Source organism: Hirundo rustica, chromosome 3 (genome assembly GCF_015227805.2).
Source record: "Hirundo rustica isolate bHirRus1 chromosome 3, bHirRus1.pri.v3, whole genome shotgun sequence".
Lineage (NCBI taxonomy): Eukaryota > Metazoa > Chordata > Aves > Passeriformes > Hirundinidae > Hirundo > Hirundo rustica.
This window is the reverse complement of record NC_053452.1, coordinates 32,292,173-32,319,678: the sequence shown is the minus strand read 5'-3', so window position 1 is coordinate 32,319,678 and position 27,506 is coordinate 32,292,173. Positions and strand designations below refer to the sequence as shown.

The 27,506-nt window shown below is 51.9% G+C and overlaps 1 protein-coding gene across 1 annotated transcript; it reads right to left on the bottom strand.

Annotated features, from left to right (window-relative positions):
• Positions 1-3,140: 3,140 nt before the first annotated feature.
• Positions 3,141-9,442, bottom strand: TCTE1 (t-complex-associated-testis-expressed 1). The gene is made up of 4 exons (XM_040057478.1): positions 9,241-9,442; positions 6,747-7,315; positions 5,235-5,684; positions 3,141-3,317 (listed from the first exon to the last, which is right to left on the bottom strand). Exons 1-4 carry the CDS (start codon positions 9,425-9,427, stop codon positions 3,141-3,143), a joined length of 1,383 nt encoding a protein of 460 aa, XP_039913412.1. The 5' UTR covers positions 9,428-9,442.
• Between the last annotated feature and the right edge of the window lie 18,064 nt (positions 9,443-27,506).

Here is a 27,506-nt window from a genome sequence, read left to right as displayed (position 1 = left end):
TGATGGAATTCAGTGGTGGGTCCCCAGTCACTGGGAGAGCTTGTGTTAGTTGTCTGTGTGTGTTTCAGGCCAGGAGTGTTTGGCACTATGATTTAGAAGTGTGCTGTTTCCTCCTCACCCCACTGTGCTGTCCCAGAGGCAGTGCACAGGACCCCCATTTTCAGGAGCCCTGTGCTGTTGAACCCCAGCCACCAGCACCTTGGCTGACTGTGCAGGGGGCCAGCAGGTACCAAAGGGGCAGGGACAGCTCAGCCTAGACAAATCCAGCTCCATGGGAGCAGAGGGAGGCTGAACACAACAACCATTTATGCGCACAGCCTCTGCTCATCGTTGTGGCAGCCTGCTCCTCCTCCCCAAGTCGTTGCTCAAAATCAACCTGCCATCCTGTTTGTGGCATATGCCAGTGTGACACCTTGCAAATCGATGCCTGGGTCTCTGTGAGCAGAAACCGCCAGGCTTGGGAAGCTGGCCACTGTCTCCTGCTGCCGCGTGCGCTCCGCTCGGAGCAGCGGAAGCCGGGCTCGCCATCTGCTGTGGGAGGGAGCCAGCCGGGTGTCCCTGCTCCGGCCTGATGGGACACCCGCCGGCACAGCCCGAGTGCAAGGCCTCGTGTCATTCTTTACCTTCTGGCCACCTGTTTCTCACCGTCTCTCTGGCACAGACCCATGGGTGAGGGGATGCTCCCAGCCTGACCGCTGAGTGCTGCTGATGCTGCGTTGGTGGGTGGTGGCGGTGCCCAAGCTCATTCCCGCCTCCAGATGGAGGCCAACAAATGACCCTCCCCCCCTCAAAGCCTGCCAATACTCCTTGGGGATAGACCTCCTGGGAGAGATGAGGTATCTGTTCTGGCCCTGCACTCGGCACAGAGTGACCAGCTAGTCACCCACCCTGTGGGTGGTGGACCTGGAGCTGACAAGTGACCCACCAACAGCAGGAATGTTCACGCTCCAGCAGTCTGCTGTTGCTGTCTGGCCAGAGTGCGTGGCATTTGAAATGGTTTCAACCCTTGCAGACTGGCAGATAGTTGACTGTTGGTCTTGGGTGTGGGCAAGTGGTGCAGGCTGCTTGGTTTGGACTTTGCTTTTTGGCCAAGAGATTGATGGGAGAGAGGGCAAAGAGCTCTCCAGGCAACAGCTACCTATCCAGGCATTCCTGCGCGTGGCAGCCCAGGAATGGGTTTGAAGGGTGCTTAAGTGGTGTTAACAGTCTCAGCTGTTAGCAGGAAAATGAGCAGTAAGTATCCCGGAAAGCGGGTCAGAAGTTGTTCTGGTGATGGCATGTTTTCCCAACCCCTTTTTTTTCTGTCCCTTGTCCTCACTGGCTCTGGTGGCCAGTTCCTCCTCGTGTGTCTGCTAGCATGTCTGCAGGATCTCATCGCTGCCCACCAAGCATGAGCTTTCATTGCACAACTGACTGACCAGCTGCAGCCCTGTCCTTGGAGCTACAGGCAGGCTTGCCTAGGACCAAGCCACCCCCATTAAACCCCCACCCTCGCTGCTGGAGCCGTTGCTTCATCAGCCTGATGCTGATCTGGGTCTTTTCTGCTGTTTCTGAACATGAGTTCTCATCTCATTGAGGTGTGTCATCCAGTGAAAATATTTTGTAAATGCAAATAAAAATAAATAAGTATATTCAATACCTCGGTCTCGAGGATGGGAAACAAGTAGTGGGAGACGCCCAGGTAATGAGGTTTCACAGCTGCTGCTGCTGCTGGTTAGGAATTCTTCTGGACGTAGCCCCCGGAGCATCCGTCAGTAGTTGGGAAGGGAGCTACACAAGCCTGTGAGGGCTTGGGGCTGAGCCCTGTCAGCAGACCTTGTGTGGTTCCTGCTGCCAGGGTAGCCTCGCACTCCATCCTTTCTGATCTATATGGGTGTGGCACGGTGCAGGTGAAGGTCCTGTCGGCCAGGGGCCAGCGGCACCGTCGGTGTCTGTATCCATCAGGCAGGACAAGGCAGAAGCGGGTACGTGGTGAATAAATTCTTTTGTGAACACTGGGAAATGGTTTTTACTTTTCAACTCTGTCAATATGATCTAGCTCTGTCTGTCTCTCTATATATGTACAAACAGTATATCACAATGTTGCCTTTTTTGTTGGAAATATCGAAGTACAAAGATTGTAAACCAAATCGGTGTAATAAAAGTTTCAGATGATTCACTGAGGTGGTTGCCAGCAGTGGGTCTGTGAGCACTGGTGTTGGGTGGGGCTGGAAGGTGTGGGAAGATCCTGCATTGCTCAGAGGGTGGGACGGGATGGAAGTCAACCCACTTGCTTAATTCCCTGGTATCTCCTGAGCAGGGTGGTCAATGGACCAACTCACTCAAGTGTGTGCCTTGTCCCATCCTCAGGTGACTACAGCCTGGAGAGCAAAAAGAAACTGCACTGTTTTCAAACTTGTGAGCCAGCAGCCCTGAAGGGACCCCTCTAGCTTGAAGTTATGCAAAACACAGATTGTTTTGGACAGGTTGGCACAGAAGAGCACTACTAGGTAAGGTAAGCGTCTGGTTGTAAAGAATTCACCTGTTGCAAAGCAGGCTAACACTGAACAAAAGCTGAGCAACCCAAAGCAGGAAACCACGATGGTGAGACCTCTTGATTTATTGAATTTATTTCTATTTACTTTTCACCACCCATATCAGACTCCAGACAGATTTTACTATAAATCCAAATAGATTATTGAGCAAAATAAGAGCCAGAAAAAGCTGCTGAGGAACTAGAAGCAACATTCCCTCCATCCTCTATGCCTCTTACATCCCCCTCAGCAAAACCTTTAAGTTAGGTCTGGACTAGACCATTTAGGTGGCAGAGACTTCATCTTAGCTGCTTTACCGGTGAAACAATATTCAGTTGCCTGAACTAAGCTTGCTGCTGGAGAATATACAAGCATCACAGGAGGTGAGATTTAGGGTGCAGTGAGAGGGCTTAAGAGGCAGATTGCTCTGTGGTGCCACTACAGTGCCTTGAGCTCTAATGTCTGTCTCCAATTAAGTCCACAGGTTGGATGATGGGGGTCTGGGAAAGGCTGTGGAGGCAGCCACAAGTTAAGTGTTTCTCAGAATAGCAAATAAAACCAAGACCCTGAAGTAAAGCGTTTCCAAGAATGCACACCCAAAGCTCATTGCTCTCTGCAGCACTTTATTCAGAGGGGTTCTGTGGTGGGGTGCTGCAGAGATGCCAGCCTCGCCGCTTCCCGATTGGCCCAGACGATTCCATGAATGAGGAAATCGGTCTCCTGTTCCACCTCCGCGTGGCGGAGATCAAGCTCGGTCAAAGTCTTGTTGTTTGCCAGCCCTTTAAGCAGCTGCTTCCCACCATCCTGCAAAAGGACGAGAGAGGATGGTTAAAGGAGAACATCCAAAACAGAAGAGTATTTTTCCTTTTCCCTTCCCCCCAGGGCAACTTCTGCTGCAGTCAGTGGGTGGTCCATGAGATGGTGCCAAGAGGAAGAAAGACCTCCACCCAGGTCTGAAATGCTGCTCACAGGAGAAGTGCAGAGGAGGAGTGTAACCTTATGCACCTCTCTGTGATGTGACACATGCTAATGACTCCCTCCGGGTACCGTGTCAGGAGTTCTCAAGCTCACGCTGGTTAATAACACATCTGGCAATGATAACCTGAGAGGAGTCTGCGCCCCCCCTGTCCCTTGGTTCCCAGCTTCCCGCTGTCTGGGGACAAATGGATTAGAGTGCTGTTCCTCATCTTGGCAGTCCTGAGAGCCCCAGAACTGGCAGTTTTCTGTCTGGATGCCATTTCCCAGGCTGGGTTGGCTTTCCTGAGGGGAATATCTCATGTAACTGCAGACCAGCCAGTGTGAGACAAAAAATGTGATGTAGCCTTAGGGAGGCAACCCACTCTGAGGCAATTCCCTCCCATACATGAAGCACTGTATTCAGGGATGTGACAATTTGAACCTTTTTTCTGTTGTTGCTCTTTCCTTTCAGGTACCAAATACACCTCCTGCCCCTTCTCCTCCATCCACATGGTCCCCTCATCCCAACACCCTGCCTCTTAGCCCTTTTGCCAAAAAGAGCAGAGCAGGAAGGACCGGGAAGAGGCACTCTTTTTAAAGGGGTACAGAGGTCAGAGGTGAATGCATCTCTAGCAAAACTCCCAGTTTTCCCAAAGATGATACTACCAGCCGCCTTTTGGGCTGCCATGAAACTTCACAAATGGGTAACAGGAGAGCTCATCAGAAGGAAGATGCTAAGCACAGAGATTATTATTTACTAAACAAAAATTCTTCTATCCTTTCCAACCTTTGCCCCCTTGTATCATTAAACTCAAATGGTTTTCCACATCCAGGACCATAAAACTCAGAACTCACAAAAGGTTTTCTGCCATCCAAATCCTTTTAAAACCCTTGTCAAACACATTGATGCCAATATTCCTGCCAGCAGGGACAGCTGGTCTTGCTGTCTCTTTATTTGACAGTGAGAATAATTGAGGCGGCACGAAAAGTTTAAAAGCCAGCATGATTGCTTTTGGCTGTCTAGTTTCAGATTTCTGAAGCTCTTTCTAATCAGCAGAAGAGAAGCGGTCTGGTTTGTGGGCATGTTGCATACTGCAGCTCTTAGGGATGTAGTAAGATCTGTGGATGCTCTTACGTCTAGAAAATGTAAGCCTGTGTTTTAGGAGCCACTTACAAGCACACAGACATGACACTCCTGACCCACCACACCGCTCCCGGGCCGCAGGGCGAGTTAAAGAAGCTCAGCTACCAAGCCAGTTTTCTAGCAGTCTCCTCTGAGCGTGTGATGGACAGGAGAAATTCCGGGAAGGGTGACACTATCTGTGTGCTGCTGAGTGACAGATGGCACAGCAGATCGAAAGCACGGAGGATATGCATGAGACCCTCATCTCATGCTGCCTATCGTTAACTAAGCTCACGTGCGTGAAGCGTCTGTGATTTTTCCCAGACGTGCTTCCTGGTTTTCAGTTTCCTGGGGGGAAAACTCCTCTCTGCCCAAAAGCCCAAAGCCTCAAAGACAGATTCAGCCCTTTGAACAGAGCTAGATGTAACAAGTGAGGTAAATGCATGTTTATGCAGAGAAGGTGTCCTTCTTTTTCCTGACATCTGCTACGGTCTCTTCCCTGCTTACAACTGATTGTTCTCATAGCAAGAATGCAAACTGAGGGATGCATTCACCTCCGTGGCTTTGAGATAGGCTCAGCACCTGCTTTGGAAGGCCACCACACAAGCTCACAGACTGCAGGGAGAAGAGGCTTCTCTTACCAGCCCCAGGTGGTTGCATGAGAAGTTGATGCTTGTCAGAGTGGTGTTCTGAGCCAGGACCTGGGAGAACACTGCTGCAGTTGGCTCTGACAGGTTATTACTTCCCAGATGGAGGGACTTCAGGCTGGTGTTGGTCAGCAGGGCACGGCCAATCGCCTCCCCACCTTTGTCCTCCACGAAGTTGAGGCGCAGATTCAGGGAGGTCAGGGTGGAGCTCTCAGCCAGGCCTTGAGCTAGAGCCTGAGCCCCTGCATGACAGATCTGGTTGTTACACAGATTGAGGGTTTCTAACTTGCTGTGGCTGATCAGCTTGCCAAGAGCTTGTGCCCCATGGTCCCTGATGAGATTGTGGGACAAGTCCAGCTCCAGCAAGCAAGGGTGATGCTGCAAGTTACGGGCCAGGAGCTTGATCTTGTCATCATCCACTTTGCTTTGTGTCAGCTTGAAAACCTGTGGGCATAAAAACCACAGTCACACAACAGCTGATGCTTTGGACTGAGCTTAGTACAAGATCATCGTTAAACCTACAGTCCACCACACAGGATTCATCTCCCTTCACTTCAGACACCTTTAGCTAGCAGGCTCATGTAATTGCTGTCCTAGTGGGCAGATACTTCCGGCAAGCAGGGCATGCCACTGACATCCCATGCCTGTTCTAGGGAAAAAGAGTTTGTCTCCTGGAAATGCCTGTTCCTCTCCTCTGACTGCACAAGATCTCTAACTGAGGGCTAAATTAAAGCAAAATACAGCTGTTGAAAAGTCTGCAGCAACTAGCAGCAGAACCGCCCCCAGATCACAGTCAAACCTGCCTGAATTAACAGGTGCACCAGTGGTAACCGCAGCATAATGTCCTGTGTGGCCAGGGCAGATTAATAGCCACAAGAGAGGTCATTTGTCTTCTGGAAGCCATGTTTCCCAAAGCATGCCAATCTGTGGGGAGTTCATCCAGCTTACTCTGGCTCTACTCTGGATAGCAGTGTCCACTGATGTTTTGGAGGGGCTGAGTATCTGCCCTGCTGTTGCCATGGAGCTGAAGATACTGTTAGTGCTTAGGAGGAAAATCCCTCCTTGCTCTAAGGCAAGTGTGAGTGTTTCCCCATGCTGTTCTTGGGGGTCTTTGCTCCTCTGGGAGAGGTTGGCATGCATTTACTGAGAAAAACTACCAAAAACTCCATATGAGAAGCTCTCTCTGGACTTTTCCTCTCCTCCCTCCTGAAACTATATGAGGAGTTAAAACAGTGGAGTGCTGCTGCTCCTTAGGCTACAGGCAACATGTTTTGTGGGAGCAAGTATTTTTCTCACTGATCCTTTGATAACGCATTCTAACAAGGACATGGCAGAACAAGCTACTCAGCACTAGGCCAGCAGGTTAACATCTCTGCACTCTTGACAGAGTCTGTAACTTGCAAAAGGAAGGGTGCTACCAGCAAGCAAAACTGATCCCTGTATTTCTATCCCCAGGCAGTTTGAAGATCTAGCTGAGGGAGTGAGGTTCACTTTGGGGTATATTACTTTCAAGTTCCGGCACATCTTCACCGCAGCAGCCAAGTTGGAGCAGTCCAGCTCAGTGAAGTTAAAGAGGCTCCACTCAAAGTTCATGCCACAGCTCTTCACACCATAAGTGAGATGAAGCTCTTGAAGGTGTGGAAGAGAAGTAATGAGATCTTTCAAGTCATAGTGATGGGTGTAGACCTCACCAAGTTCAGCGTCATCCTCTGTGTCAGAGAGGTCATTGCTCTCCTTCCTTTGATCCACCCACAAAGGTGGCAGGAACTGATCGATCTCCAGTTTCTGCACGTAGGCTTTGCAGAGTGGGATGAGCTCTAGGACCTCTTCGGGGTTTGTGGTGTTAGGGATGAAAAACTTGAGAATGTTCTCCAGGTGACGTTCAAAGAACATCCGTTTCCAGCTGCCTCCATAGTTGGAGACATCACACACTTGCCAGCGCTCCATACAGCACCTCTTCCAGTAGTCCTCATGGCTCACTATGTTGGCAGTCACAGTGAGTGGAAGGTTGGTGGAGAGCCTGTCCACCACTTTCTTTTGGTGCTCAGGCATAAGATAATTCAAAATAGGGTTCTCTGGAAGAGATAAAAGGAATGAGAGGTTGGTCTGGGCATAGGAACAATTGCTGACCCTATGGTTCTGCCCAGGCCCCCAGCTGTGTGCCCATGCCCTCCCATCTGCTGATACTGGCTCTCTCCTCAGTTGCCAGAAGCTGGAGCACAGAGCTAAGCTGGCAGAAGACATGTAGGATTTACTTCTACATTATCATACATGATTTCTAACTTTTGCAGTGAAACATCAGTGTAATTGGGTTTACTCTCATAATATTTGGGAACCGTGCCAGAAACTGAGCTCCCCATTTAAACTTAGTTTGAATGCAGTTTATATTCCGAGCAGGAATTCTGCTCCCAAGAGAACTAATTCAGTCTTACAGTGCTGGGAGAGTTTGGCCTGCCATTTGTTGAACTTTGGCCTGCCATTTGTTGAACTTTCTCCCTTTTGGTTTCTAAGCATATTGAAGAACAGTGTTTGAGAACAACTGTGTGCTTTTCATGCAGGTCCTTGGCCTGTTTATCTTAATTCAAGCATCGGTCTTAACTCAAATTGATTCCTGTTCCTTTTTGCTGAGGCACACTCCTAGCTTTTTGGTCCACCTTGTTTAAATAAGAGCACTGTTTTTCCAGGTACTTTTCCCCCTGAGTCTCTTTCCCAATGCTTGCCCTAAGACTCAGCTGTCTTCTCTGGTGAAAGTTCTTTGTGACAAGAAATGCCAGAGAAAAGCCATGTGTACTCACACCATGAATATTTGTTTACTGTGTACATAGTTGTGTTGAGTAGCATAAATCATCAGTGGAGAAACCTATCTGTGTATGGGAAACCAGATTATCAAACACAAAGTGGAATTAGCTTTATATTTCCCCTATTTCTGGGGCATTCCCTTCCTAAGGACACTGACAGTTTTACCACAGCCTCTTCCTGGAGTCTGTTTTCCAGCGTCCCACAGCTGACACTGCAGTGACCTTCTCTGCCAAGTCCCACGACACAGGCAGAGGTGGGACACATACGTGCAGGGCTGGGCTAGCTTCACTCAGGCCCACTCAGGCCCCACCAAGGGCAAGGTGCATCCTCACAGCTCGGGTAACAGCACGAGGCTCCCCATGAAAACGAGCACGCTGGTTTTATGCATGCACAATGCAGGTCCAGTGCATTTGGCATCAAACTGACTGATCAGGCTGCTAGGACTGCAAGGCTGTCCCATCTCGGACCCTCAAGTACCATCAGCTGCTGGCATAAGGCAGCGCTGAGCTCCTCTGTACTGTCTTACAGTCCCAGTGTGGACACAGCCTTAAAACTATCTTTGGTCTTTGCTGCCACTTCACTGAGTCAGCCAAAAAGACAGGTAGGCCCTTCTTTTTCCCCTCCCAGTCAGTTCTTAGATGAGACATGCTTCTTGAAACGGTCCACCTGTTTCAAAAGCACCTTCCCTGCCTGAGGCTATAACTTGTCACATCACCACCAGAAGCCATGGAGGAGGGTTGAGCCTGTGAGTACAATACTGGGATGAAAGCTCCTCTGGGCAGGGAGCAACTCTCCATCTCTTTGTGCAGCACTCGGTACAACAGGGCTCCATCCTCGAGCGCTACCCTAACGTCTGTATGAATGAAGAGCAGCAAACAGCAACTGCACAGCCCCGGTCATGGTTGAGGTGAGTCCAGAAGAGCACGGATGGAAGAAGATGTGATGAAACAAGGTCAGAGTCACATCCTGGACTGCAGCCCAGAGGACTACAGCCATCCCTGGAGCATACAAATACATGCTTAGCAACTAAACAGTTTGTTTAACTGGCTGCCCAAGGGGATATTTCTGTTCCCCATCTGTTCCTTTGACAGGGCTGGGTGCCACACTGCCTTTCAGATGCATCTGCCTGCCTTGTTGACCCTCTGCTCTCTGCGACAGACCCTCTCTCCATGTGTCCTAGAGTAACTGTGCTCCCACTTACTTTCGAAGTTGTGAGCAATGTGCTGGAGGCAGAGCTCAGTGAGGTGGGGGACAGTGACCAGGGACCAGCTGGGATCCTCGGTGATGCAGCGGCGTGTGTACAATGAGCCATCAACGAGGCTGGCCTGAGGTGGACATGGTGGTGAGGGAATAGCTCTGCTCCTGTCACCAGCTGCTGGCTGCTGCATCCTTGCTCAGAACCTACTTCTCCTTCAGGAGAAGCAAGGGGAAAATTGCTTGAGGGTCACCACCGCGTAGTTACCTGCAAAAGGAAAAGGCAGCTTTAGAAAGAAGCCAGCAATATCAATGGTCAGCTCACACTGCTCTCCTGTAACACACTTGCCCTTTGCCTGCCTCCTCTGCTTTGGACTGGAAGCACTGCAGCCAAACAACTATTACTCAGCCTCATCTTTATACCCTGCCCTGTGCAAAGAGGTCTCTAGGCACCACATGCAATAAGGAGATAATAATGTGGTGTTAATTCAGAGTGCTGTTGAAGAAGATGGACAGGAATTGATTGTTTACTGTCTTTTCCAATAAAAGTAATAGGGGAAGCTGGCAGGAGCTGGGCTTAAAGCAAAGGGTTCTTCACACAGGCTGCATTTGAACTGGGGAATTCCTTGCCACAGGATGCTGTGGATGGTGAGAGTCTGTGCAGACTCTCAGAAAAGTCCATGGAAGGGAAACCCTTTGAGAATGATGAAATACACAGAAGTCATGTGGCTCAGTGTGAGCAGTTGAAGACAGCTGGAGGTGGGGAGAGTGCTGGAGGAAAGAACACACACTTGCTTTGTTTTTCTACTCTTCCCCAGGTGTCTGCTTCTAGCCACTGTCAGAGATGGGGTTTTGGACCAGCTATCCCCTGGGTTGATCGGGTATGCCTGTTTTTATGACCCCATAAAGACAGATGCTTTACAGATGAATACATTATAAGTGTATTCTTTTCCTGCCGTTCTCCATTATTCTCTGGCTGAACTCCTTCCAAACATCCATTTACTGATGAGATGGGTCAGACCTGTTCAGACCACACTGAGCCTGAACAGATATGAGCCAAAAGAACCAGCCTGGAGCAGAAGGAAGGATGCCTGGTCCTATTAATTTTGCAGAGCTTTCCCAGACCAAAGTTTTCCATTTGCTGTTTCCTATTCCAGCCTCAAGGCCAGCACTCTCAAAATCTCACGTGTGGTTATTGCCTGGAAGTCCTAATGTTTCTCTAACCAGCCAGTGTGAAAGAGGCAGAAAAGACACTAGGAAGGAATCATCCACTTGAGTTCTGGGTTCCACAAGAGCACCTAGGTCTGGTGAGTATCTCCCAGGGCTTAGAGACCCATGCTGATCCTTAATGGGGCTAACTGGACTTAACAGGGCTGCATCACAGGGCTGGGCAGTCCCAGGCTCTAGGACACCTAAAAGAAGCATGAGGCAGAAGTGGATGGCAGTGTCAGAGGTGAGAACACCTTCCTGCAAGACCAAGAGGATATCTCAGGGCAGTGGTGGCCTTGCACCACCATAGGGTCAAAGGATCCTGTGGAAGGATAACTGCCATGTAGTATCTTTGGCCACCATATCCCTCACCTGAAGGGTGGTTTGAGCCCAACCAGCTCCTCCTTTGTGAGGGATGTGACACAGACAGTGGTCCCTAGATGAACCCTTTTAGTCCTTCCTTCCCCTGCGCAAAGTTGCTCCTTTCACCTCCGCCTTCCCAGCCGGTGACGCTTCTGCAGTCAGCACTGCCCTCTCCCTGAAAGCTTTGGAGCTGGCTTTGCTAGTGTGACTCCCTCTGCTCCTTCCCCCTCCAAAAGGCAGCAGAGGAAGGGCCTGCAAAAGAGGGAAGAGAGGAGATGTGTGAAATGCTGAGGTCTAGAAGAGAGGAGCAAATGATTCGTGCTGCAAATATGTCAGCAAAGGCTTCTTCAAATGCACTTGAAGCAGGCCTGAGAGTGACAGTCAAGAAAGGGTGGAGATGGCAGTGGAAGGACATTCTCTGGCCCAAAGCAGGAGGATGAAGGGTGCCAAGGGCAGGGAAGCTGTATTTCCTGGGAGGCAGTAGTGTACAGATGACAAAGGTAAAGGCTGTAGAAAAAGGAAGCCCGATCTGATGAAGGGTGGATGCGGAAGGAGAAGGCATGAGTGGTAGGCAGCTGTGAGAATGGACTGGGAGTCCTTTCCCTGCAAAGGGCCTTGTGCCCTAAGGAGGGTGCTGTGATGATGGGTCATCTTTCAGGGGGAAGAGACCTGATTCTCCACAGCACACTAACCCAGCTGAGACCCAGCTCCTGGTGCTCAATGGACTTCAGTGGAAAGGCAAAACACAGGTAGAAGGCAGAGGTGGCATTAATAGAAGTGACTGGGAAAATTGTTTTAACCTTGCTCAGTCCTTTGTCCTATTCAAAAAGCATCTGTATAATTTTGTCCCCCAGGCCAATCACAGCTGATTGGAGCTTCTGATGGCTTTCCTGACCTTTTGGAAACAATCATTAAAGGCCAGCTGTTGAGGAGAGCCAGTGCAGCATTGGTGGCCTAGGATTATTTCCTGTGTGTTCCAGCAGATGATCTGATTGCCGGTTTACCGATGGCAGATTGATTTTCAGAGGGTAGGTAACCCATGGCACATGCAGGGCTGCTAAGTGGGCTCCAAGAGTCGAGGCAGGAGACACAGCTGCCCTGAGGCAGAGCTGCTGAGAAGCTTTCCCTTGATCTGAGCCCCAAAGCAGGTCATCTCAGCTGACTCCATCATGCCCACTTGTCATTCACTACGAAGCCAACAGGAGCAAGGCTGCAAAGCATCCAAATCAACGGCATGCCTGTGGTGCCAGGTCTGACGCCGAGCCACTGCTCCCAATACATCCGTTCTCACCACGCCAGCGTGGTGAGCACACCTGCCAGGTGCCCTTACCACCAGGGGAAAGCTCTCCTTCAGTGCTCACCCCTTCTGCCTCGGCTGTGGGAGTCTCACCCAGCCAGAGCTGAGACTCAAAGCCACTTTCCAGAGCCAGGTTTGCTAAGCAGGTGTTTAAACACAGGGATAACCCTGTAATTCACTATCAGTAAACCAAGTCAACACTGTTAATGCACGCTTCTTCCCACCCACTCTATATACATGTCAGTCACCTATCCTAAAAAGGCTTTATTAGACAATATACAATGAACAGAGCCATGTAGTAAATTCCCAGGTTTTGTCATTTACCATCCAGATCAGACTGAAAAGTAAATAATGCTAGAACTTCTTGAAAGAATAAAGGTAATCACACTGACCTTCCCCAAGAGGAACTGGCAGAAATCTGCTCATACAACGAAATTATGCTGCTACTAACATGCCTAACAAACCTTCTTCAGCTGAACCAGTTTTGAGCTGGAAATAAAAGATTTTATGCTCTTCTCATTCACACCAAATCCCAGAGAGACCAAAAAAGAAGAGCTGCATGGAAACTGGTGACCTTTGGCTGATGCTCCTACCAGCATTACAGAGATCCAAGAAATGGAACAACTGTAAACACTGTGCTTATTGGAGAGTTTGTAAGAGCAGGATGAATTATTTCTGAGGGTGGTTATGCCTCAGCCAAGACTGCATCTGCACTGAAGCTCTGTCTGTCCATTAATTGAGGAAGCTCTTACACCATTGCAGCAGCACCCTGAAAATGCCAGTTGTGCTGCAGCTGTGCTGACCTCAGACCTGTGTCAGACCTGTAGTCCAGGCAAGTGATCCTGAGTCTGGCTAACATCACTGATTCCACCGACACCTGTGGGGATTTGCTATGCCCTGCGGCACTTGCAAAGGCTAATGCTAAGTGTGCATTAGGACACCGTGTTGCAGGCTAATCCAGGGCCTGAGACACTGCAATGGGCTTGAAGTGAGTTTAAAAAATATATATACACACACATCTACATACACATACATACATACATGCATGTGCATGCATACATACATACACACACACACACACACACACATATATATATATATATATGCTCCAATGAGGAATCTATTTAGCTTCAGGTATAACGAAATTTGTCTGTAATGGGAGATTGGGCAGAGTGAGGCCAGCTGGCCGTTTGGGAATTTGGTTAACGTCACCACTGGAATCCTGGCAGTGTGAAGGGCCAAAACTGTGGTCCTGGATCTCTCTCAGCACGACCTGGAGAGGGCGACTGCCCCAGCGGGCTGTCAGCAGAACAAAAGCCCTTTCGCACCCGAGCGCTGCTCACCGCAGCCCCGGTCACGGCGCAGCAGGCTCTGCCGTGCCGGCTCCCGGAGGCTCGGAGAGGGATCCCTTTCCCAGGGGGCCGAGGAGAACGCCCGGATGCTGCTGAGCGCCGCGGCCCCCGCCAGCCCCCCCGGCCCAGCTCCGTGGGATGCCGGCCCTGCGCTCCCCGTGCCAGCCAAGCTCCTCTCCGGGGGCCCGAGAGGGAAGGAGACTCGTTACCGCGGCCGCTCCGTTACGAGTCAGACCTGCGGAGCGTCCTCGGCCCCGCCAGCGCCGCGGGGGCACCGGGGCGAGAAACGCGAGGCGTCCTGCCGACCCCTGGGCCCGGGGGGTTCCGCTGCCGGCTCCGCCCTGCTGCCGCGGGGCGAGGAACGGGGCAGGACCGATCCCGGCGCCGGCCACCGCCGCTGTCTCCAGGGACGCGGCCGTTGCCGGGGCGGGGCTCCCGCGGGCCGCGACCCCGGCCGGGCACGCCCGGGGCTCGTGGGGAGCCGGCCCGGCCCGGCCCGGCCCGAGCCAGGCCCACGCAGGGCGCTGTCACGGGGCCTGCCCGCTGCCAGGGCGTGCGGGGCGGCGAGAACCGGCAGGAAGGCAGAGGGATTTGGGATGCCGCTCCCCGTCACCCCGCCCCGCTGCAGCTGCTGAGAGTTAGTGCCGCGGTGAGTAGGAGCCCCCTCTTCCAGCACAGAGGAGATGCGTGAGCTCACCACCGTGATCCACGAGTGCTGCGTGAGGACGGGGAAGGGGCATTTACCGAAGTCGTGGACGCTCCTGCAGCAGCAGCAGCAGCTGCTTGTGACATCATGGAAGGAATGGGGCGGGGTGTGCAATGCGAAAGGTTCGGTACCAGTCAGTATTCAAAGGGTGACTACATTGTTGTCCTCAAGAGACCCTTTTCATTGCATGTTTGTATGGCTAAAGGAACGCTGTCTGTGCCTGAAACGGGCTTGCTTCAAGGCCTCATATTTTGGGGCAGAACGACATCACAGGCAGGTCTGAGGGGGAGGAAAGCAAGAACTGAGAACTCCACTGATGGCAGAAAGATCCTGGTCCATCTGCTGTATGTTCATCTCTTCTCCTTGATCAGTTCGTTTTTCATTCTGCTGTTAAGCATCTTCTACAGAGGTGGGGAAAGACCAGAATCCTCTTCAGGGCACACATCATGCTGTGGAATATAAAGAGTAAACAAGGGGATGAAAACATGCATCTCCTCTTTCCCATTTCTCAGATCTAAGCATTGCAGTATTTGCCAAGGCATTTCCAGCCTGAAACAAGATTTCCTTTCACACCTTTGGAATGCTGATGTAAGAGGCATAAGAGGAGTGCAGCCAGCCTGTGCCCTGTGGGAGCATACATAACACTGGTGCCAGCTCTCATGATAGTCCTGCAAGTCCCATAATAGCTGGCAGTTTTAGGAAGCCGTGCTGACTTTCATATAAAATTTACCTCCTGGTCATGAAGAAGATGTTAAAAGCATGATCCCAGATCATCCCAAAGGCTCAGCAACAAAACAGTAAATGCAAAGAGGCATAGATTTAAAAAAAGGATCAAGACTCTGAGGCTTCCTTTGTGAATTTCAAAGATGGAAAGCTAGACCTTGGCAGCAGTGTACTTCTTTTTCTAGGTGTGGCCTGATTCTGTCACACAACTCCCCAGAAGATGGTGACACTGCCTGTGAGTCAAGCTGGTGTTTAACACAGTGGGGTAGTGAGGAGCCATGCAAAGTCCCTCACAAACGCTGGCCTCACACTGACCATGTTGCTCCTGGGAACATATCTCCAGGGCTTTTGAGACTTTGAAAAGCAGAAATGAGAGCGACATAAAGCCAGAGATATTTTCTCTTGCGCCGATTTCCGTGCACGCATTCGGTCAGACTTCTGAATTGCAAAGGAGATAGCCAAACCAGATCCACAGAAACAGCGCCTCTGAGTTGCCTGCGTAACAATGATCAATTTCTGAGCTGAGCCCTCAGCAATCCATCAACACTGAGGTTTTTTAGCCCACCTCGTAGCCAATATAATGCAAATGTCATGTTTTGGAGACTTCACAGCCCAACGGAGTCCAGCTGTGTCTACCCAGTCATTGATTCCCAGAGACAACAGTGCCCAATATTGCAGTCAGTTGTCAAGATGGATGCAATCAGGTGTTGAGTCATATGCTGAAAAGAAGTAGTGGTACTCAAAAAATAGCTATGTTAACTCTTTCTCTACCTTTATTTCCATGAGTGTAGACATTAGTGTTGTTCCCAGTGGGGTGTGCAGTGGCAGCTGCTCCTTAAATGCTGTGCAGTAGGGATGCAGGGTAAAGTACTGCATCCATTCCCATTCCCATCCCCACTGTTGACATCTGAGAGTGAGGATGAGGGAAAATGCTGCTTCCTGGCCCTGGTGATTAAAGCATTGTCCTACCAGCAGACCCCAGGTGCCCTCTGTAGCCCTCCAGCTACCAGGTCTCATATTTCCCCCAGACAGCACCTGTGATGGTGTTGTGCATTATCAGCTCTGCCAGCTTGGCCTGGAGTTGGAGGACAGTGTAACAACAGTTAAACCTTATATCACAACAAATAAATTGGACAGGAGCCAGGTCCTGCAGTGCCTTGTGCAGGAGGAACACATCCCACGGGGCATCTTCTGCTGCTAATGTGAAGATTCAGGTGCTGTCCTGGAAACAGCTACGGCTGTAGGGGGACAACGTTTTTTAGTGTTCCAGCATGATGGACTAGAAACGTTATCCTCCCTGGCTTTGCCCAGCCACCAACACAATCTGCAGCCAAGCACTTCTCCTCTCCCTCTCCCTCTCCCTCTCCCTCTCCCTCTCCCTCTCCCTCTCCCTCTCCCTCTCCCTCTCCCTCTCCCTCTCCCTCTCCCTCTCCCTCTCTTCTCTCCAGTTACACCAGCCCCAGCTGTCTCCTCAGGGACTGCAGGAACACATCTGGTGAGCTTTCTGCCCACAGCAAGTAGCAGGCTGTTTCTTTGCAGTGGCAGCTGGAGGTAGAAGGAGTGAAGAAAACCCCTCTCTGTGCATGTGTCCTCCTGGTCAGCTCTGCTAGTGCAACTCCTGCAGCCCCACTGTGTCCTCACATCACACCATGATGGCCAGAAGCCACCACACCAGTCCAGGATATCATTTCATTTGAGTCCTGTACTCCACGTGGGGCAGCCTCTCTAGCTGATGCCTGCAGCAAGGCAGATCTGTCAGATGTGGTTCATCTCTCCGTGGGGAAGAACCGTGGGCACAGCTGAAGGTCAGCTTTGAGAGGAGCCTATTGGTGTTTCATCTCTGCCTGACACCAAAGGGATTCACCAGGGTAGGAGTCAGTGTGTCCTCAGCACTGGTGGAGTCCTCTTTCCTTAATGGCTTCTACCCTTTCAATGAGGAGCACAGAAAGTTGCCAAAACTGGGCAAGATCAGAAAATTGAGGATGCTGAGGAGCAGGGACTGGCTCCAAGGCTCTATTTCCAGGCCTTCCTCTGGCTGGCTCCCTGCAGCTCTTGCTGGAAAACACTGTTTACAAGCAGCCAGCAGTTCCTGAAGTCCTGGGGGAAGCAGCAAAACAAATGACATCCTGGAAGGAGGAAAACTGCCCAGTGCTGAAGGATGAGGGGGCAGGATGCTCTCTGTGCTGCTGCTCTCCCAAAGCTTTCTGCTCTCCCTGGGTCCCAGCAGGAACCATGCAGCTGCTGACAGCTATTAATAGATGGGGAGAACGTGGGCTCTTTTTCCTACTGCTTCCTGGAATGAATGGTAATTACCCTTAATGAGACTGGATTTGGTTCTACCTCCCACCTTCCAGCCCCCTTGCCTGCGCTGGCAGGGAGAGACCAGCCATCTGCTGCCTGCACTGGCTCTGTGGGGAGTAGAGCCTGACAGCAGGAGTGGAGGCTCATCTCCCCAGGACATCCCACAGGCCTTGCTCGAGGATGCTGGGCACAGGGCAGGAGGCAGAGCCTGCCAGGTGACAGGCTGCAGCAGCTCCCCTCGGCCTGGCCTTTCCAGTGGCACACGGGAGCCCCGTGGGGGGTGGGATAAATGATCCCACCACAGGCTGAGGGTGGCTTGGATGCTCTCTCTTTGAGATTAATTAAAGAAACAAAACAGCGGAACAAATAATCAGGGAATCTGACCCGTTGTTGTGATTGGCATCCCCATCGTCATGCACCACACCAAGGTTTGTGAAAAGGGGTATCCTTCCTCCCTTGCTGGTGCAAATCCAGTCCCAGAATATTCCTGGACTTGCCTCCATCTTCCACAGGGCACAGTCTAGTTGCCATAGGGTTAATCAGGATATGACCTGCACAAGGAAGATGGTTTTGTTCTTCTCACACCACCGCACCTCTGGCCTGAACTCTGAAGCAGGAAGGTTTCATTCATTCAGGTTACTTCAAATATACTGCATAAATAGTGCAGGAGGTTTTCTTCATCCACTGGGAGGCTATGCCTCCTAGGAGTCACCTCCTAGATGGGGGCAAATGTAGATGGCTGTTAAATCTTCCTTGTACGTCCCAGACTCTGTCCGTGGGGCAGGATATCCTCTGCATTAGTGTTTGCCCGAGATGCTTGGTAAAGCTGCACTTCACACCCCCACCTCTGTGCTGTCCTGCCCACCTGAACAGCCACAGTGCCTCAATGAATCTTTACTGTTCCCTGAAAACTTAGATTTTTCCTTTCTTGGTTCAGATTAGCAGCTGGTAACACTTTCCACCATGAGAACCCCTTCCCTTCACTGAGCCTTACAGCAGGGCAAGGGGAAAAAGGCTGCCCCATTTTGCTGAGCTGAAACTTCCTAGGCAAGACAGCTTATTTGCCTCTTAATTTTTAATTAGTTTTTTCCAGATCATATGTTTTCTTGACTGAAAACCTTCCTGCAGGCAGGATCTGTGCCCAGTGCCCGCCTGGTTCCCATTTGCAGACCCCTGCCTCCTTGCTTCTGAAGCCCTCTCTTTTTCCCTCTCTCCGAGATCCCTCCAACGTCAGAAGTTTCAAGTCCCTCTGCTGACTCCCACTCAGCCCCTTGTGTTGCATCCAAGTGCCAGATGGCACTCTAGGCTTGAGAAGGAGCTGTGCCAGGCTCCCCTCCCTTTCCCTCCACCCTTCAATCTACGGGAAAGAGGCAGAGAACCAGCACTACCAGATTTGAGGCTGCCGTGTTTGTGCCAACTTCTGTGCTCTTCAGCCCCAGCTGCGCTGGGATTGATATGGGAGGTACTGGCACAGCCCTGGAGCGAGGGGTGCCAGGGAAGAAAGGACCTACTCTGAAGCTCCCCTCTGTGCCCAGCTCTGTGTTATAACTAATAACCAATGCCGAGGACACAACCACAACCACAACCACTGCTTCCTCCATGCTCCCCCAGCCCTACTTCCTTCTTTTCTTCTTGGAAAATTTCTTGTTTGTCCAGGGTTGCTCACCAGCACTGGGTAACTGCCTGCAAAGGTAGTTACAGGTCTGCAGGTCTGAAGGTTTAGCAAGCTCCTCTTGGGCAGGAGAAGTACCCAGACTCCCTATATTGAAAGGAGGAGGAGGAGGAGGGGATAAGTAGAGTGACTGCCCTACCAGAAAGTGGGTCACAGAGGCTGTGGGCAGCAGAAACACCCTGTTTGTGAGTCCTGCTGGGAGCATGGGGTTGTGTTTGGACAGCAGAAGGGACCCTGGGAGGATGTGCTCAGATACTCCCAGCCTCTCTGCTTCAGATAGCTGTGTTAGCACAGTGCCTGCTGCTTTTGGCTCAGAACTGGCTGGCCCCTTGAGTAATCCATCCTTTCCTGGAAGGACTCTGGTACTTTTTGCTGGCTCTTCTTGATACTCAGGGATGGGCATCTCCATTAGTACTGCCTCAGCTCTAGGGTCTCTGCTGTCACTGCTGTGTCACAGCAGTCCCCACAGGTCCTGTCCTTGGAGCATGTGTCTCCTCACTGACAGATTGCTGTCACTCACCTCCTTGGAGGAGATGAGGAAGACACGACCCTTAGATGAGTCCAGGAGGAGACATGCACAGAAGATATGAGATGCATCCTGCTGCAAGAGGGAAAGTCTCAAGGGGGGTAGTTAATATAGAAACGTTGATCACCGAGATTTTGCTAGTCCTCCTCAGTTCCTGGTGAATGGGGTGCTGTTGTGTCCTTGCCAAGGATGCCAGCCGTGGCCAGCTTGCCTGGGCTGTGCTGGTCACATTCTGCCCTGCCCTGCCTACCTGGCTGCTGGCTGCAGGGCTCTGTGCCAGGGAGAATGGCATCACCACTCGACCAACCTGGCAGCGGGCGCGTGAGCCAAGCTGGGGTGCCGTGCGGGAGAAGAGAGCTGGCTGCTTATTTGCTTGGAGGAGGGAAAGCTTCTAGTTAGTGACTTCTATTCCTGTCTGGGCTTGTTGCAGACTTCACGACATTCAGAGCAGGTGTGAAGCTTTTCCTTTACCAGGCTGGGGATGAGAGTTAGTGGGAGGCTGTTTTCCAGCACTCTCATGGAGATGATCCATTGGTTTTGCACGGTCTCTTTTTTTCCACAGGATGGTCCATGATTTGCAATTTAGCTTGTAACTCTGTGTCATTCCCTTCCTTGCCCCAGTTTCCACCTCCCCTTGTGCTGTATTTACATAAATCCAAGTGCTTGCAAGTGTAGGTGTTCTAGAGGGATGTGAAGCAGGATCAGGTCCTACAGCACAGGCAGTTCACTGTGAGATTTTGGAAATCCCAGAGGAGGCAGTGTGTCATCCTTCCCTAGTGTGGCCACCAGAAAGCAGCTCAGAGGTCCATGGTCCTTGTTATATTTGAAATGAGGGCATCCTCCCTGCTTGCCTTATTTATCTTTTAAGGCCAGCTTGGCTGTGACATCCTCTGCAGAGGGAGCAACCAGCACCCCTCACAAGTATGCACCCCTTCCCTTGGAGGCTGGGGAAGCTCCCTGGAGCCTGACCCACAGAAGGAGAGGAGTGGGAAGGGGTTCAGCTGGGCTGTGTGGGCTGGGGAGGTGGGGGGGCACGTGGGGAAGGAGGCACATTTTCCATCTCTCAGGCCCTTGGCGTCTCCCAGAAGCAGCTCCATGTATCTCGTGTCAGGAGTTGCAGGGCCTGGCACAGGGCAACTTGCAGGAGCAGAAGGGGGCCCTGTTCACCCCGTCACGGCAAGAACAATGTCGGGGCGGTGTCTGTGGTGGGAGCTGGACACTGATGGGAGAGGACAGCTTGGGAGCTTGCTCCCCAAGGGCTGCTGAGTTGACACTGTCCTTTGGTGCCCTCTTCCCAGCCCAGCGGAGCCCAGCACCGGTAGAGCTGTGGAGCTGCCAGCTGCCATCACTGTCCCTGCAGAGCTATGCTCTGTGACGGATGTGCTTCCTGCTGCTGCGCCCAGCTCCCGGGCACTCCCTGGCCGCACTGCAGGGGATGGGGCAGAGCCACGGTCCCCTTGGTGTTCCCTTTCAGGGCTCGGCTGGTGGAGCAGGCCCCCCAGGCACTGTGCTGCGTGCAGGGCGAGCTGGGTGCACGCTGCAGCTCTCTGCCACTGCCTCCCTGAAAGTCTCTGCCGCGTCCAGAGCATCGCAGGCCAGCTCAGGGACAACCACTGGCTTTCCCTCTTGTGCCCCATTGCTGCATCCGGATTATGCTGGCAAAGGCAGCTGGGCTGGCATGCTGCAGGCTCTGCCTGCAGCTGCTGAGCCAGGCTGCCTGGAAACCCTACACCTGAGGATTTATTCAAGGGTCAGAGATTGCCTGATGCCTGCAGGGTGGTTTTGAACCTGCAAGGAGCAACCTGGAGTGTTCCCAAGGACTTCTGCAGTGCCAGCCACGTGCCAAGCCCAGCTGCTGCCTCTGTGCCTGGTCTGTCCCTGGGTTATGCCCTGTGGTGCTTCCTCTGGACCAGTGTAAAGCTTTCCATCCCTGATTCTAAGTCCAGCTGTCCCCCTCCACTGTAAGGCCTCTGGCTCTGCCTGCTAGGGCCAACTCATCCCACTTAGCTATGGTTTTTGGCTGCACTGTTTGGTAGGTCTCTGCCTCTTCCATCTCCCTGGCTGGGCGCCCAGGGTGATGTTGCTCCCTCAGGGCTGGGAACCCCATCTGCAGAGCCCTCACTTGATGTCTTTTCTGCAGAGAAATGCCAGTGTGTCAGCTCCACAGCCCTCAGATGTGGACAGGGGGGTCTCTTCTCCCAGAGCCTGCCTGGTGGGGACACCGCAGACATCCCAGCTCAATCTGCTGCTGCAGTGCTGTGAAAGCCAGAAACTCTTGGGGCAGCCAGCTCTAGCAGGAAGCTCTCCTGGCTCTCTGGATGTCCAGTCTGTTCCAGGTGGGTGATTCCTGTGTTTCTAACAAGGCAGGGGAAGAAAATTAAAAGCCCAAGTGAGCAAAGCAGCCAGGCTGAGCCAGGAAACGTCAGAAATGCCTCTGTCAACACTGCAGCTGAGGCAAGCAGGCAGGCAGGCAGGTTCTTAATTATTGATGGTACTTAAAAATAAATGCTGGGGCAGGGAGGAGAACAGAGCACAAGAGCCACTTCTGGGTGGGGGAGGGAACCTGAGAACTTGCTTGTTTTAGAGGTCATTTAGTTTTGCCTGTTTCCTTTTTTTTCTGTAAAACTCGGTGATATTTGAGTTGGTGGATTATCTTCCCTGTGCATCTTTTGCACCTGCCTAACCTGGCCAGCCAGGAGGAGAGAGGAAAGACACCCATGAGGGCAGTGAGAGAAAGAAGGGGGAGGGAGGGAAGAAACACTGTGTGGAATGTGGGACAAACAGGCAAACGAGGAGACAACGAAATTAGTAGAGCAGCAAATCCCAACCCGAGTGTAAATAATTTTTCACCATGTGAAAAGAAGGTCTATGTAGGCTCAGATTTATCTTCCTGTTCCTGGAGCTCAAGCTCAGGCAAACTCTAATGCAAAGCAAGAGGAAAGTGCGTGACATGAGACCAGGCAAGGACTAGAAGGAGATGCATGGATCTTGGTTAGGGACTGGAATAGTAACCCAGTGTCTGCATAGCCTCAGGGATTTTTGCAGCAGGGTCAGGGTGGTGTGTCCCAGAAAAAAACAGATTATCTGATGATAGTTCTGGGATAGGGATCCCACATTCAGCTGAAAACACAGGAAGAGTTTTGGACTGAAATCACATCAGTGCTTTGAGACTGACTGCCCCATAGGAGTCTTAAGTGATTGTGCATGGTAGGACTTCACAACTTGGTCTGAAGCTCTCCAGCTCACAAAAGTGAGCACTCAGGCACTGGGTGCAATACGGGCTCAGGCACAATGGAGCTCCTTCTAGTCTACACCACAGCAGACACTACAGGGTCATCTTCCGTCCCCCCCAGCCTCAAGGGAGTCACTTCATGTGGTGGGCAGCAGCACCCCAATGCCTGGGCTGGACATGGGTAAAGCTTTGAGTGCAGCTTTGCTCATCTTTCCACTGGAGCTGCCATGGTTACACACCTGCAGGATGAGCAGCTCTGCAGTGCATGGGGGATGCAGCAGCACACGTTTCTCTGGATGCAGACTGGGTAACACCAACACAGCCTCATTGCATTCCCTCTGTGCTGACACCCTGGGACCCTACAGCCACCCTCCAGTGACCCAGAATGACATCACTCAATCAAAATTCAGCCCTTGATGGAAACGGGCTGCTCCCGGTCAGGAGGGTGGGCTCAGTAGCAGGGTGCTCCTGACAAAAGTTGGGATGGTGATGGGGAGGTGATGTAATGGGAAGCAGAAGCATTCTCCCAGCCTTCTGGAGGAGAGAGGAGCTTTGGGTTGCAGCTGAGGAAGCTACATCGCTCTGCAAGCGGCATGGAAACGCCGGCTGCAGTCCGGGCTGAGGAGCCGAGTGCAAAGTGCCGGTGCTCTCACGCAGGGAACCAGCCGGCCGTGAAGGGCACGGGAAAGGCGGGCTGCTGGGATTCCCCAGGAAATGCCTCTCCTGCCTTCTCGGGCGCTCGGCATGCTGCTGTGGGCAGCCTTCTCCTGCGGTGGCAACTTCTCTTCCCCAAAGATGTTCCCCAGAAGCCGGGGACCCAGAGCTGGAGGGGTGGTTCAGCCATGGGGCGTTCCTGCCCAGCCCGTGCTGCCTGTCCCACAGCTGAGCGCCTCTAGCACAGAACCATTCCTCTCCTTTCCCAGCCATCTGCGATGTAGACGGTGAGCAGCAGCACCAGCTCGACACAGCCCCCAGCTGCTCCCGAGGGACGGGGAGTGTCTCCTCGCCATGGCTGCCCAGCCCAGGGTTCCCCTCCACAGCCCTGTGCGTCCTGTGCAGCAGCTGCCCGCGAGTGGGTGTTGGCTGCTGCAGGAACAGGGAGCCTGTGGTGCAGGGCGGTGTGAGGGTGAGAGCCTACAAGTATAACCCAGAATCCCAGATCTGTGGATGCTTGGGTTCCTGGAATACCCTGCACAGGTGGGATGTGATCAGTTTCAGTGCGCACTATCGCTATGCATGTAGAATCACGGAATCACAGAACAGTTTGGGTTGGGAAGGACCTTTAAAGGTCACCTCTGGTTCCCTGATCCTGAGGTGCTCTCCCTCCCAGCGTGGCTCAGCTTGGACATGCTACATTATGTTCAGTGTCTCTGGGAGAGGGCTCAGCACCAGATCCGATGGAGCAAGCCCCACAGCTTTTGAGCCTGTGGCTCAACATGCTTTTAACATCCTCTCCATGGCTCAGCTCTACTGCTACCATAACAACGCCAGGACCTTCCTGAAGTGAGTCCTATGGCACCCAAGGTGCAGCATGTGAAGGCCCTGCAGCGGCCTGTCCCAAGGCTTGGGGTGGCAGGAGAGCCTAGGGAGAGCTGGGCTTCTCCCAGACGCTGTGCCAGCCTCCCAGTCTGCAGCCCAGGCTGCTGAGGGTGGAACTCCTGGAGCAAAGCGTGTGGGAAGAGACACACAAGTACTTTCTGCTGCCCTTTTGCCAATGTCAGCTGGTTGCCTGGGGTTGATGCTGGCAAGCCCTTGCACTGCAGGTGCCCTTAAGGGACCTCGGGGTCCATCTGGCCTTACAAAGGTGTTGCCAACCTGACAGCACCGGCTCACAGCAAAAACCCCATCGTCTTTTAATTAGTTTTCCACTTCCTGACATCCCTTCTGTGTGCATGTGTTTGGAGGTGAAAATGCATGCCCAGGATACTGCTTACACCTTAGATCTGTGATGTTTGTAAGGGAACGTAGGCTGCAATTTTGGCCAGAGAACTCTATTTCAATCTTGTGTTTCATTTCCCAAAGCCTTCCCAGCTAGGCATTGCCTGACCTGCTGCTGACATGCAGGACATGCCAGGTGCAAACGTGGCAGCTGCTGCAGCTGCAGCACCGTCTGTAAATGTCTTGTCCTCCTGCAGCAGGGAAAGAGGAGGACGGGATGGAAGTCTGTGCACTAGGATTTCACCAGGAGAATGACAGGAAATGCTTTCTCCTAGAATCAGCACCCTGGCATGGCTGCAGCACAAACTCCAGCATTTCTACTGCAGTGACCCACTTTACCAGCCTAAGGTGAAATGGGCACCATGGATGACTCCACAGAATCACTCTTTGGTAGGATAAGATCCATTTTCTTCTTCAATTCCAGAAAACTTTTAGTGCTACTGCACTTGCAAGATCAGGATTTGGTTGTGCTGTGACATCATTGATTCTTGCAAGCTCAGAAAGGATATGGGAAATACTGAATTTCATGCCTATAAAAGCTGAGAGCAGCAAAGGAAGAGGAAGAAACTGGGGTTCCCAAGACAGCCCCAGATGAGGCAGAGGAGCACCACTGCAGCAGCTGCAGCCCTGCTAACAGACCAGGTGGTTCTTAAGGTTTATAGGAAGATAGTGCAGGAAATGAAGCAGCCCTGGTTGTGGTGGGTGCTGGGGCTGCTGCAAATACCCTGGGAACAGAGAGTCATTTTCCTGTGGAACACAGGAGGGGATGAACAGACCTGAAGTGCCAAGGCATCAGGTCTTTGCTGCTCACTCACACACAGTGCTGAGAGCACAACAGCTCCAGCGGTGGAGATGGATCTCCTTCCAACAGCTCCAAGAGCCACCGCTCTGTGGTGCCTCTAGCAGCAGCCCTTCACCTTCCACGAGTGTGGTGTCAGGGGCCCAGTAAAGGCATTACCTGCAAGGGCAGCACCCAGAGCTCTGCCCTGTAAGGGGCTGGCCAAAAGTCTATGAGGTCAGTGGCTTTTAAGCTAACAACCAAGCCAAAGCAGGTTAATTCCATAAGGTTGCTGCTGGCAAGCTCAGGCTCTGCCTTTGGAGTATCATGCAGGAGCAGCTCAAGCCAGCATTCCTTCCCTCCTCCTCACACCCACTCTCCAACACCGAGAGGAGACATCATCTGTAGCAGCTATTAATAAAGCAACACAACAGCACTCTGGGAAAGTGCTTTCCCAGCAACACAGAGCACCCATTCCCCTCCCCGCCTGGTGCTGCTCAGGCCCAAGTGAAACAGGAATTGTGCATCACTGGGCACTGACACTGCTTCCAGCTGATGGCATGAACCATCCTCTGGGACTCCACATGCCCTCTCCAGCCCCCTACCAGCCTTTCATGAGGGCCCTGAAGCACCGGGCTGTGTTCCAGCTCTTCCCAGTGCTCAGATGCAGGGATATTAGGAGCACCAGCAGCACCTCTGCATCCAGAAACGGAAAGAATTTTGAGAAGGCACCAAGCTGATGTGGTACAGTGGAACACAGGTAGGGTCTGGGATGAGCAGCAACCTGCCCTACTGGTAGTGATGAAAGAAAGGGGCCTATACACCCTTTGATGGCTGAACCCCTGGCAGCAGAAACAGATGCCTGAGACCTTGGCTCACAGATCCTTTTGCAATAAGCCCTGCTTTAAGCTTCCTGGCTGAAAGCAGCAGTTACTGAACCAAAGGCTTAAGGTCTGCACTCTTGCTGTAGTTGTCAATGATTTGGGGGAGAAGGGAAGGACAGCTGGGAGCACCATCACCCTCTAAAGACTCCCCATTCCTTCTGCCTCCGAGTCCTCACACTTATACCTGGCACTTTCCAAGGCAAAACCAGCTGCTGACACTTTGCAAAGATGGTAGGAGCCACACTAAACCATAGGGACCACACATGAGATTCTGGGCTGGACAACCACTGGGATATGGAAGAAAACCCCTTGTCTGCTTTGGGATGCCCCCCAAAGTCCACATCCCTTTTTCTCATAAGATAAGGTCTTCAATGAAGAGAAGGGAAATGAGGTTCTGCTCACAGCAGTTATTCCCCCTCCCTCAGGCAGACAGGTAAGTGGGAAGCCTAATCCATATCTATGTGACAGCCATTTCCTGCCACCCATCCATCAGCATCACTGTGCTTCTACCCTTCCTCCCTCCCTCCCCAAAGGCAGGCAGCTACTGGTCCTCCATCTCCCTTCACAGTGACAGGCAACCCTACCTGCTGGTGAAACTCATCTGTGTCAGGCTGCTCTTGCTGCTCACATGGTGAAAACCTGCTTGTATCAGTATCCTGTTGCACTTTTGCCTCAGCTACCGTTTATGATCTCAATTTAGGTCAATACTGTATCTAAAATAATGACGCTTTTGCCAGGAGCTCTCAACATCACTCTAACAGTGCAGTCTGAAATGTCTTTATGAATTGAATTTGTTAGGTCCAGCACTGCTTGTGAAAAATAACCAGTTTATGAAACCTGCTCACCTCAAGACAAAGCAGGGCACAGTCGTGCTGCAAGGACTTCCAGGCTGCAACACAGCAACAGTTTCCATTTGCACAACTCACTGTATCAGTGCTGGTTTTTGGGTATGAGCCGGTAAGGAGACAGAAGGAAGGAATTGCAAGGGAATTGCAGGAAGAAACAGAGGTAAGAACATTCATCCAAAGCAAAGAGGTGAAGATGGGGACAATTTCGTTTCCTCAGTGCTGAGGACTGGCCTCAGCACTACCCATTGCATAGCCTAACAAGCCTGAGCCCACAAGCAAGGTGGCATTTCTCTAATTTCTAAATTAGAGTAGCATTTTTAATCAGAAGGGTGTCCTGAGCTCTGCAGTAGGAAGGAACTGCTGACTTCTGGAGCTGCAGCAGCAGAACGAACCCCTCTGCCAGAGCAGAAAAAAAAAAAGGTGCAGCTAACAAGAAACATCCAG

Coding starts and splice junctions, on each gene's coding strand:
- TCTE1 (XM_040057478.1), bottom strand. CDS start 9,427: ATGCAGCAGCCAGCAGCTGGTGACAGGAGCAGAGCTATTCCCTCACCA. Junction 7,316..9,240: donor CATTGCTCACAACTTCGAAA/GTAAGTGGGAGC, acceptor TATCTCTTCCAG/AGAACCCTATTTTGAATTAT. Junction 3,318..5,234: donor CATGCAACCACCTGGGGCTG/GTAAGAGAAGCC, acceptor GTCCTTTTGCAG/GATGGTGGGAAGCAGCTGCT.